The sequence below is a fragment of the Mirounga angustirostris genome, unplaced genomic scaffold, assembly GCF_029215605.1.
Source record: "Mirounga angustirostris isolate CCGP_5_RB_7025 unplaced genomic scaffold, mMirAng1.0.hap1 SCAF_14, whole genome shotgun sequence".
In the NCBI taxonomy this organism is placed as follows: Eukaryota; Metazoa; Chordata; class Mammalia; order Carnivora; family Phocidae; genus Mirounga; species Mirounga angustirostris.
In genome coordinates, this window is record NW_026991722.1 from 24,081,805 (window position 1) to 24,094,088 (window position 12,284).

The window sequence follows — 12,284 nt, forward strand, 5'->3', positions numbered from 1 at the left end:
AGGAGAGGAGGGATGAGGAATAGGATCTGGGTCTAAATTAGAGAAGGCAGTACAGCCAACTTTGCCTGATGGGGGGAAAGGAGTCAAGGGCCAATGCTAAGGTCCCTGCTCGTTGCTGCATGGAGCGCCAGACCATCCACGCTGGGAACAGGGTGGGGAGCTGGAGAGCCCTGGTTTGGACACGCGGGACTCTGGAACCTCTCAGGAGCCACGTGGGTCGGGAGCCATGTCCACGTGCCAGTTAGCGTCACGAGGGAAGAGGAGATTGCCTTAGAGGCTGCCCAGAGAAGTGAGGGGAGATGCTGAAATGGGCCTCCACAGGTGCCCTAAATCTAAAAGATGAATGAATAGAGCAGTATCTATATAAAGTCAAAGACCTTGTATCTTACTGGTAGCTTGGCAGAGGGGGTGTGCGGGACAGGAAGAGAACGGGCTTTAGACTGGGGTACCCACGCGCACCTTGCTTCAGGGGCCAGCTGGACTCATGAAAAACCGTGTAGCTGAATTTACTAGAATGTGTTCCCTGAGAAACAAGTTTCCAGAACTAAATGAAATAATTTGAAAAGGGATGCTTGCTTGGCACTAGAGGGTACAACCATGTGTGTGTTGTAGTTCACCCCAGCTAATGACACCATGTAACCAAAACAAGTTTATAAAGTATAAAATCGTAGGAAAACCTCTGCTTCTGGTGCTCGTCCTCCCCTAAGCCCCAGGGTTTCCAAGTTCCAAAATGTTTGACATCAGTAGGTAACCGTGGTTAATACAGAATGCATCACACGGCCCAGCTCTGAGTGCAGGAGTAGCAGCAGGTCTTAGGGATCCTCTTCCAGCCCTTTATCTTAAGAGCAAAGAAGTGGGCACATTCCCACTTGCACTGAGGAGCCCCTCGCCTGTCTTCAGTCTCCCTCTGCACCTGCTTATCTGCCGGTGAGGGCTGGGCTTGGTTACGCTCCCTGAGGTTCTTTCTGTGTTCCTGTCACATCAGAGAGGAGCCGCCTCTCAGGAACAGCCCGTAAGTGGAAGGGACAGATTCATTTTGTTTCTGCCTATATCCTGCTACACCTCGGAGGCTTATAAACCGAACTCGGCGCTCCACCAGCCGCTGTGAAACTGGAGTGGGGAAGGGATACTAGGATGTTAAATGTGCTAAGTACTTCTCCTACACTGTCAGAAGGTTCGATTTCATCTTTCCAAGGAGACACTTAGAACTTTAACTGCTAAATACGAACTAAGCAGTTTCTCGTGAATATTTGACGACCTTCCTGAATGACTTGGCTTGAGCTGTAGATGGCACCTGAGCACGCAGCCCTACCTTCTGGAGGGGGAGGGTGTGGTGGCGTAAGAAATCCGTGCCTGATGGCAGAGGTACCCAGGGATGCTCGTCCACCCCCCTCCCTCTAGAAACCAGGGGTGCCTTGGGCTTATAGAGGGGTCATAGAATCTCTTGCTTGGAGCTTTTTGGGCCAGCCTTTTGTCGCAGAATGTTCTCTCCACTGCCCCCACCTCGGGAGGAAGCCCTTAACCGCGGACTCAGAGGAATTGTGTGGCTCTGTTTTGAGTCCAAATCTGCCCCACTAATTTTCTGTATCCTTCTTGCCTCACTTAACCTCCATCCAAACCTCTCTGTCCCCACAGCCTTACTCTTAGCTCCACACAGAACCCAGTTTGGTTGCCCCAACCTGATTCTGCCCACCTGACTTCACCTAACTTCTTCACTCTAGGGTTTTGATATCATTTTGTTTTAATGGAGTTGTGTGTTTGTAGCACTAAACATTGTATGGTTTCTTTGTATTTGAGCTCTTAAAAACAGTAAACTGTGTTACTATTGTCACTTTTTTAGTCAGCATTGCTTCTAAGGTTCATTTGAATTTTTTTAGCCTGTTTCCCAATTAACTCTGTACATGGAACTGACACAAATCTTTGTTGAACAAAAAATTTAAGATTTTTATTTTAGAGCACATGCACATGAGCAGAGGAGAGGAACAGAGGGAGAGAATCTCAAGCAGACTGTGCTGAGTGCAGAGCCTGATGTGGGGCTCGATCCCACAACCCTGAGATCATGACCTGAGCCAAAATCAACAGACACTTAACTGACTGAACCACCCAGGTGCCCCAAACAAAAATTAATTACAAATTTGTCGACTCCCCATTCTCTATTTTTTTTAAGATTTTATTTGACAGAAGAGGGAACACGGGGGGAGTGGGGGAGAGCGAGAGAGAAGCAGGCTTCCTCGCAGAGCAGGGAGCCCAGTGCGGGGCTCCATCCCAGGACCCTGAGATCATGACCTGAGCCAAAGGAAGCTGCTTAACAACTGAGCCACCCAAGCACCCCTATAGTGTAGTTTTTTTTAAACTGTAGTAGATAATCTGTGTGGTGATGAGGGTGTTGAAAATATAGAGACCCAACAGACAGGCAAGACACAGTAGATTGATGATCCCATTAGTGAACAAAATACATTCTACTGACACCCAAATTTTTGGATGATTTGTCATTAGAGGAGGAAACGATGGAGGGGCTTAATGATGTGTTCAGAGACAGGGTGTCCTTCCTACTGGGCTTTAGCCAGGCTTCCCCTCCTCCTGTTGGGCAATGGCACTGAGTCTGGGGAGGTGGTGGGGCGGGGGGATGCTTTAGCAGATGCTGCTCCCACCTCTTCCTTTTCTCTCAGCCTGAGTCAGGCCAGTAGTTGAACCTGAGACTCAGTCTCCCACAGTCCCCCTCCCATGAACGAGCATGGGAGGCTGAGCACAGGGCAGAGACCACCAAATTTGGTTTTGTGGGCAGTAAATCACACAACTCTAGGGGGCACCAGCTGCTGAGCGCAGCCTGTATGGACCACTACACGTGATGGTCCTTGCTGGGGCTCTGGTCTTCACACAGTCCAGCTGCTGGCCTGCCCATCCAGGCCCCTGCATCTGAGGTCAGCCATCGTGGGACTTGAGTTCTGGTGGGAGAGACCAGGGTGAGAGCGAGTAAACCGTTAGTAAATTGTATAGCGAATGCTGTGAAGGCAAGGTGGTCAGGGAAGAGCTTCTGAAGAAGCCATGTTTCAGCTGAAGTCATAAGCCAACTAGTGCTAAGGTTGCCTGATTCACGTCTCGTCTCATATATGAAGGCTGGATTTGTTCCGGGGGGGGGGGGGGGGGGACGTTCATTAAGGGATGCTTTCTTACACAAGGAGTGTAATGGTAGTCCTGTCCCAGCACAGCCCATTGGGAAATTGGGCAGACAGGTGGAAGCCTGAGCTTGAGTGGAAGCCTGGGCTTGGTGTGTCACTAGCTGAGAACTCTGGACATATGTCTTGGCTTCTCTAAACTTTAGCTTTATCTTCTTTAATATGGGAAGACTGGCACCCAGTAGTCTTATGAATCCTAAGCATGGGGTGTATGGCTAACAGTGTTGCATGCCGTCCGAGCATGATGTAAATAGTAATTAATTGCACTGAAGAGCAGTAATGCAAGAGCTGCCAAAGGCAGAGTGTGATTGAGTACCAGGCATTAAGAAGAGTTGTGAGATCAAAAAAAAGTCTGAGCTAGAAAAGCTTCAGGCAACTATAAAGTAGGAGGGGGTAAAGAAGCCCTGTGTGGCTGGAATGTAGCAAACAAAGGGAAGAGTGACGGTGAAAAACTGGGCTTTAAGCGCAGGAGAGCTGGGCTCTCGGAGGGCAGAAAGCCGGGGAGAAATGTGATCCAGTATTCGCATACAGGAGGCCACGTAAGGAGGGTGTGCTAAGGGAGGAGGGAGTGGACGTCAGAAGGCTGCCCTTGTCACGCATGTCTGAGGTGGTGATGTCCAGGACTGAGATGTACAGAGAAGGGGACAGACTGCATTGGGAGATAACGCAATAGGACTTGCTAATGTGGAGCTTGGAAGTAGTGACAATGATTCCTAGGTTTGTGGCTATCATCGGGGAGTGGGGGCTAGTGCCACTTACGTGGAGAAGGCACAGTAGGGGGGGCGTGGACAGAGAGGCTTTGGTGCCAGGAGCCCCGGGGATTCAAGGTTAAAGTGAGTGTCTGCCCTCCATGGTTCTCAATTCAGTGACTAGTGTGGGTGGACTGTGGCTGCTAGAACACGGGGCCAGGCATGAGGACAGAGGTGCCACATAGGACCACGGGTGGGGCACTTGGCATTGCCTGCCCAGCTGGGATGGTTGCTCTGGAGCTCTTCCGGGGCTTCTCTCCATCAGACTCAGCTGGAACAGCGTCTCCCTGAGCATTCTGTGTACATGTTGTTGATTGGGAGGCCACAGGTGACCAATCATTCTCCACAGGAAACCCAAACAAGACAACATTTCAGCAGCATTTCTTAAAGTTCCTATAGTGTCCGGCTGATCAGCAGGGCTTTCCTTTAGTGGAGCAACCTCAGGTGCCTTAACAGCCATCTGCCTCCACTGCACTTCCCGGGGGGGCCCCCTCCAAAATGGGGAGGGGGTGGGGATCGACCTTGCTCAGGGAGCTGAAAGCCCTGCAGCGGTTTGGTAGGAAATGTTTGCAAGAGGTGGTTTAGCAATAGTTCTGCCTCTCAGGTATCAAAGGAGAGGATCCAGTGTGAAATGGGGGAGCAGCTGTGTGTGTGGGGGGGTGTTGGTTGGTTGTCAATTGGTTGTCAGTGTTCTGCTTGGATGCTGGAGGGTGGCTAGGTGCCTTAGGATGCTGTGCTCTTGTCTGAGGCACAGGCCTTTGAGTGACTTTTCCTGTTGGGGCTACTGCATACTTCCCTGAAGACAGCCTGGACCTGAATAACAGCTGGATATGAAAGCCCTTGGCCGTTGTTTTCTTTTTCTAAAGGAATTCCACTGGACTTAAGAGAAAATAATTCATTGAAAAGCAAATGGACCCAAGTTGCCAGCTAAGGCCTGCCTATAATTGGGCTGAATGGATGGAGCTATATATGAGATGTTTTTGAAGGATATTGGGTAGAATTCCATACTTAAAAACTTCTAACCCCAAACAAGCCCTAAATAACTGGAATTTGAAATGGGGAGCTCTCCCCCACCCACACTTCCTATTAGGATTTTGGTGGTAGAATCCTCCAGTGTCAGAGACGGAGGAGATCCTTTGGGGAGTCCCAAGTCACAGCCTGTCCTCTAGATGTAAAGAGACAGAAGCCCGGAGGAAAGAAATGACCCAAAGTCACACAGGTAAAATGATAGGACTGATATCAATATAAGGGGGAATGTGACAGTGTCTTAAAAGTGGTACAAAGCCAAAGCCAATGATGTGGGCTTTAGAAGATGGGGAAATAATAGCCTGCTGGGCCACCTGAGGCAGGATGGAGCGGGCTTTGCGTGGAGAGAAAGTCCATGGTGAAGGTGAGGTCAGGTAAAGGAAAACCACACATGGCAGGGCTGGGAAAGGGTGTGGTTTTAGAGACCGGTAGTCCAGTTTGGCTGAACTCCCATCATCCCACACACAGTGTAGAGCTCATCTCCTGCAGTCTTGCAGCAAATCAGGGAGATGGGTATATGCTCTGCAACGTGGTGTGAAGGTTTCCAAAGAGCCCACTGGTGGCAGAACCAGGGCTCAGGCCAGGTCCTTAGACTAAAAGCCCAGAGTTTTGTCTGTAGCACTGTTTTGCCACACTAGGGAAGGGTTTTAGTGTTGGGGGCGTGCGTTGTAGAGGGTTCCAAATGCTCGACTAAGGCGTTCAGACTTGGTTCAACGAGCAGTGAGCAGTTTGCTGTTCTGATTGGGAGAAACCTGAGAACTGCTTTGCACAATCGGGCAGGAGTGTGGGGATGCATCAGAGACCTGGGTACCTACCTCAAGGCGGCCGCGAAGACAAGCAGGAGGTGGGCCTCCTAGTCATGAGGGACTGGGCTGGGGTGACCAAGGGTCAAATCGGTGAATGACCTTGTCCAAAGTCAGCTAGCTAATTACTGCAAATGAGGTTCAAGTTTGTTTCTAATGCCCGTATTCTGGTTGCCAGTTGTTTGAGTTGGAAGCAAAGCTAATATACATAGAACAAGAGAGGGCTGTTGTCCATCATCCCTAAGGCTAGCTTATGGGCTGTGACCAAATAGCGTATGTGTGTACCTGTTGTGCACCTAGCCGGGCAGTTAATTAGGGATGGGAGGGACTGGTGTATGCAGAAGTGCAGGGGAGCTACATAAAAATCTCCAATTAAAAATATTTGAGAATGGTCTAAGGGAAGGTGTCAAAAGGTGCTTGTTGGTCTAAGAAGAGGTGAATTTACCTGACTTGAGTCTACATGTCAGTGTCACATCTAATATCCATCAAATAAGGCAGCAGTTTGCCCTGCTGGCCATTGCCTGCCCTTCCCCACGCTCAAGAGCCTCTTGTTTCCCCACCTTGATTCCATCGCTTGAGTTCCTGACACTTTGTTGTCATGTAAGCCAGCCCCACTTCTTGAGTTCCTGATGACTGACTTTGGAATACTTGCTTGCTCCTCAGGCTTCTCTGCCTCTTGCAGGAGCTGCTCTCTTTCCTGAGCCCAGTGCCTGACCCTGCAGTCATTTCCCACTGATGCGCAGAGCGGTTCCCATCTTGACGCTGCGGCTGGAAAGTGGCACGTGTCCTGGGTCTGTGCCTTCTTGTGCCGACCATACTGTGTTCTCTGTCTCCTCGCAGTTCAGTTTGGCGTGTATGTGCTGTTGCCGCAGGGAGCCAGGCAGCGCTTACCCCTGCCCCCCGCCCCTGCTGCTCTGGGTCACACTCTCCTAGCATCCTTATGTTTACTCCCAAGGAGGCTTCTTGAGTTCTTCGGACAGTCTCTCTCTCTCCTTTCCGTGTGACCCTCTGTTGAGGAGTAAGGCTCAGACGCATCCTGTGCTCATCAGTTGATTATTGTAGGTTGAATGTGGGGACCTGAGGCAAAACATCAGGCCTGGGGGTGTGGCTCCTGCAATTCAGTTCCTGCGGTTACGGGGCGTGTTGTGAAGCTGGCGTCAAGCTCGGGTCTGTTTCAGAGGTTCACGGTCCAGGGCTGGAGGTCCAGCCGGTTATACTCTTAATCATCCAGGAGGGTTGTGCTTCTGAGCCATTTTCTAGGGAGTTGATAATGAAGTATTGGGAGGAGAGGTGCACCTGTCATTATCCCTGGGGTCTGGTGGATGTCCTATAAAATTAAACTGAGTGAACCTGGGAAATACAAGCATCATCCACAGGCTTCTAGAACTACAAGGGATCTCAGCAAGCCACTTCTTATTTCTCCAAATACTAGGTAGGGTTTACATATGTTCTCAGGTAATTGGTTGTAGACCCAATTTGGATGATCCATTGGTTCTCCCCACCCCCCCCCCATTTTCTCAGTGGTATTGCACTAGACACCTGTATTTACTCCCATCCCTCCCCATCTGATGACAACAGTTTGTGTGAGCTGAGACCCCATTGCCCTTTGCTGACCTTGAACAGTGGCTCTCGGTTCGGGTTTCCTCAGCCCAGCTACCACAGCGGAGTCTGCCCAGTGTTCCCAGCCCCAGCCCAGATCTCTCCTATCTTTCTAGTCCTCAACTAGTTGACATCGGTGTCCTCACACTGCTTCCGTACTTCTTGGCTGTCAGACCAGATCAGAAGCAAGGCCAGGGGCGCCTGGGTGGCTCAGTCGGTTAAGCGACTGCCTTCGGCTCGGGTCATGATCCTGGAGTCCCTGGATCAAGTCCCGCATCGGGCTCCCTGCTCGGCGGGGAGTCGTCTTCTCCCTCTGACCCTCCTCCCTCTCGTGCTCTCTGTCTCTCATTCTCTCTCGCAAATAAATAAATAAAATCTTAAAAAAAAAAAAGAAGAAGAAGAAGAAGCAAGGCCAGCATTCGTACTCCTGTGCTGAGAAAGCCACAGTCTACCTGTGTGGATAATTAGCAAGGTGGGACAGGCAGCCTGCGGTGGCTTCCCTGTTCGTTCTGCCGTGGCCTGCTCTGCCCAGGAAGCCCCAGGAACTGGTGTAGGTAGTGGGCCGATGCCAGGAGGCCTGTGTTATAAACCCACTTCCACGCTCCTAGGAAGGGGGGTTTCCGGTTAATCCCTAGGAGCATGCATTTTGTGCCATGCACTGTTAGAGGGACTGGAGATTGAGAGCAGAGTGCCTGCCTTCCCGGCCGTGGATCTGCAAGCTGGATGTAGGTGGCCGACTATAGCCCTTACAAGCAATTCATTTGCCAAATCTGTGGCCCACACATTTGTTCGTGCCTTGTGCTTGCACACGCATGTTCCTTAGAGATCTGATAGGCTGCTCTCTGCATTACCTGTCTGTCATTCTGCTATCTATTCTAAAGGGATAAATATAGATGCATTTTTATCTGGTGTAGAGTATCTTCTTTCAGCCTTCCATTTAGTCTTACTGAAATCCCTCTTACTGCAATTGATAGCTGTTCTGATAAATGAAGCAAGATCAGTCTGGTGGTTAATAGCATGCCTTTTATGACCTATATGAACAAGAAATTCAAAACTCTAGTGGCACGCTAGGCTCAAACACGAGAGGAAAAGATCCTTGTTTTTGAAAAATTGTAACTCATGCAGTGGTACAGGATGGGCATGCCACAGAATCAAAGGTGAGAATATGCACCTGAAGGGGCATATATGTAAAATCTCAGGATGTGTATGTGTATATATACACGTACATAGAGAAACAGGTTGGGGGATGTTGCATCCAGGGAGGATGTGTAATCATGACCAACTGGCCACATCTCCCTTCCTGAGGGCCCTTAGGAAGGGTGTGTGCTGTTGGTAAGCCCTTTTCTGAACTCTCCTTTCTCCTGCTTGTGGCTCTTAGCAAGCATGGGAGGGAGAGCAGACTATCTTAACACTATTCCTCATATTTATCCCTCAAAGAAGATGAGATGACCTTGATCGAGCTCAGGGCTTTGTTAACAGAGTCTCTGGGAGGTAACAGAGCCTTTCCACGGCCAGCCACTGACCAGAGCTTTTTCCCTTCCAGAGATGAGAAGAACCAGTCCATCATCGTCAGCGGGGAATCTGGAGCTGGCAAGACCGTGTCAGCCAAGTATGCCATGCGCTATTTTGCCACAGTGAGTGGATCAGCCAGTGACACCAACATCGAAGAGAAGGTCCTGGCGTCCAGTCCCATCATGGAGGTAAAGCCTTCCAAACACACTTGGCCTTTCTGGCTAGAGTTCCTTCCTCTGGCAGCCAGACTGCTGGCTGGCCAGCCTCGTGCGGTTGCTCACTAGAGTCCCTGGAAGCACATTCATGCCTTTCTTGCAGAGCCCCTTGTCTCCTGGTAAGGAAGAAATGCCAAAGGTGCCCCTAAGACCACAGGTTTGGGAGTAATCTCACCTGGTAACATCCTTCAGGGCCCCAGTACCGAGTGGAGTGTCCTCTTCATGCCGTCCTTATCCCTGGACTCTGCTGAATGCTCTAGTGAGCATCCTCCATTCTGCCTCCACTTCTGCTGCTCTTCCCTCCCCTGCTGCCATCGTGTGTCAGCAAATCCGCACTTCGCCCAAACCGTCCGGGGCTTTGAGGGCCTGCTGCATCAGGAAGGCAATGTGCATGGGCGAGGGAGGCTAGGTAGAGCTGAACATTTTATTTTATGGGGAGGGGGGAAGGTAGAGCCAAAAGCTCTGTGATAACACACAATCTGTTGCTTGTCAGGAAGCAGTTACCTGCGATGGCATGAACTGGCCGGGGCATTCCGTCTGTATCTCGACTCCCCAGCCTCAGCTCAGTCAGTACAGGTACAGGGCCAGAGAGACTTCCTAAAACTTCGGTCTTGCTGTAACTTCCCATGTTTTAGAGTCAGAACTCTATTTCTCTCTTTCTCTCCCTTTCCTCCATAAACACTTACTTCTGATAGAGTAGATCTAAATGGGTGTGCAGTCCCTGGGCCAGCTTTGATTGCCTGCCTCTGAAGTAGAGGCTCTTGATTATCGTCTGGGTTACAGTCTGATGGGAATCAGACCCCTGCCAGCCCAGGGCAGCTCCTTGGTTTTAGGAAGAAGAAATTGAGTTGAGGCCAAAAGCTGCCAAGATAGTATCAGATTTCTCTGCAATGCCTTGAGCCGCATCAATTAAGACCCAAGTCACCGAGGTGGTTAATCTCTCAGATTGTTTTGGAGCTGGGGGAAACAAGAACCTGCCTGGACCTTCCTAGATCCCCTCCCCACCCCCCCCCCCTTTACCACATTGCATGACTGAATACGGAGTCTCAGTTCATAGGAATTCATTGCTTTTGTGGGTATAATCTGCCTACATAGTTGGATTATCTGGAGAACTTTGATTCTCTGTTGACTAACAGGGCATAACATATTAACAGTTCAACAAAAGCAAATTGGAAAATGGGCCGTACAGTTGGAGGCATTTTTACCAAAAAGATATGAACAAAAAGACTTTGATTCTCTTACAATGGTTCTTAAACTTGAGTGCATCAGAGTCACCTGGCGGGCCTGTTTAACCCAGATTGCTGGACCCTACCCCTCCAGAGTTGCTGATTCAGAAGGTCTGGTTAGGGGGCCCCCAAATTTGCCTTTCTACAGCCTGCTGATAATTCCTCCACATTAAGTATGTTTCCTTATAGTTTTTTCACTGAATATAATAGTAATAAGCCTTATCTCCGTATCATTGAGCTCTTTTATGAACTGCCTTATTGGCTGCAAACATATTAATATTTTCAGACCTGCAACTAGTTAGTGGCCCATTTGTTCATAGCATGTATTCTAAACCCAAGGTGCAGGCCTGGCCATGGCCTCGATTCAGAATGTGATGGTGGACTATGGCCTGGCCTACCCGGGACCATCTGTGCACCTAAATCGAGGCACTAAGATTGTACTCTATGATTAGCATCATGTTTCATCTCGAATGGGAGTGAAACCAGGCTTTCAGCCTCTCCTTTGCCCCTGAGTTTCAAAACTCAGTTCATTTTTAAGGTAATAAGGTTTCAAAGACCCAGTTCATTTTTAAGGTAATAAGGTTTCAAAGACCCAGAGTGCTACCTCTTTTAGAAGTAGAGGAGGTAATTTTTCTGGGCAAAACAGATAAGGGAAGAAATCTGTTACATCTCTGGTGCCTGGACAAAGTAATTTTAGTTAAGGTGAGAATTTAATGACGGTAGATCACCCCATTATTAAACATGTACGAGACACAGGAAGACTTTTTAATTGATTTAATTGTTGTTAAACATACATAAAATTTACCATTTTCAGTATTTTAAGTGAACAATTGAAGGGTATTAAGGACATTCAGTGTTAGGCAACCATCACCACCATCCATTTCTAGAACTCTTTAATCATCCCAAACTGTACGCATTAAAGAATAACTCCCTATTCTTCCTCACCAGACCCTCGTAACCTCTTTGCTACTTTCTGTCTCCATGAATTTGCCTGTTCTAGGCACCTCATATAAGTGGAATCATACAGTATTTATTCTTTTGTGTCTGACTTACTTCACTTAGTGTTTTTGAAGTTCATCCGTGTTGTAGAATGGAGGAGTACCCTCTTCCTTTTTATGGTTGGATGATATTGTTTGGATAATTTTGTTAATCCATCCCACTGTTGATGAACTACTTGGGTTTCCTCTTGGCTAGTATGAATAATGCCACTGAACAATGGCATGCAAGCATCCGAGTCCCTGTCTGGGGAATGGTTTTTAAATGATAGTGGTCTAAAATAACCTAACATTGTCAGTATCTCTTATGTCCTGAATGGGCTGGTGCACTGCTGGGGATTCAGAGTACTTTGGCATGGGAGAAATGGGAGAGCACCATGCACACCGAGAAACCCACGAGATGTGGTTCAGTTGCTAAGGTCTAAAGGAGGAGTGTGTACACGGAGCAGCCGCCTCAATGCGTGATGTCACGTAAATAAATGGTGCAGTGGTTTGGGCTCACAATATTCAATTTCTACCTTGTGCAAATTGCTACTTTGGAAACAATATGGGTAGTTCCCTAGGGCTCATTCTGTCAACTGACAGAATTTGGTCATCATGGAGACTGTCCCTTGAGTTTTTAAGTGTTCCATTTGAGAGAAATCTTGGAGAGAAATACGGAAAGGAAGAATCGTAGCCAGGAAGGACTCTGGGCAAGTTAGAAAGTGTTGCTGGGCCGAGAAAGAGCAGTTTCTGCACTGCTAACGCCTGACTGTTCACAAGAGTCCAGGTGGGCCCTTGTGTCAGGAAGCCCCGTCAGCTTTGTGGTTCCTCAGAGGGTCAGAGGCAACACACGGCCCGTCTTCATCAGGGGCCAACCAATTCCTGATAACTCTGCCTCCGTCCCGGCGCAGAATGGCACCTCCCAACCAAGCAGTCAGCTCTGCTCCTGCACCATCTCATTATTTCTGTGGCCGCCTCCTGGGGAGACAGAGTGGAGGACG

The 12,284-nt window shown here is 49.0% G+C and overlaps 1 protein-coding gene across 2 annotated transcripts in view; it reads left to right on the forward strand.

The window, feature by feature from the left end:
* MYO5B (myosin VB) overlaps positions 1-12,284 on the forward strand; it is a 334,942-nt gene that overhangs the window by 182,699 nt on the left and 139,959 nt on the right. For both annotated transcript variants that reach the window (XM_054510300.2, XM_064577622.1), the window contains exon 5: positions 8,897-9,053. In XM_054510300.2, coding sequence (XP_054366275.2) covers positions 8,897-9,053 — 157 coding nt within the window. The remainder of the gene's footprint in view (positions 1-8,896; positions 9,054-12,284) is intronic.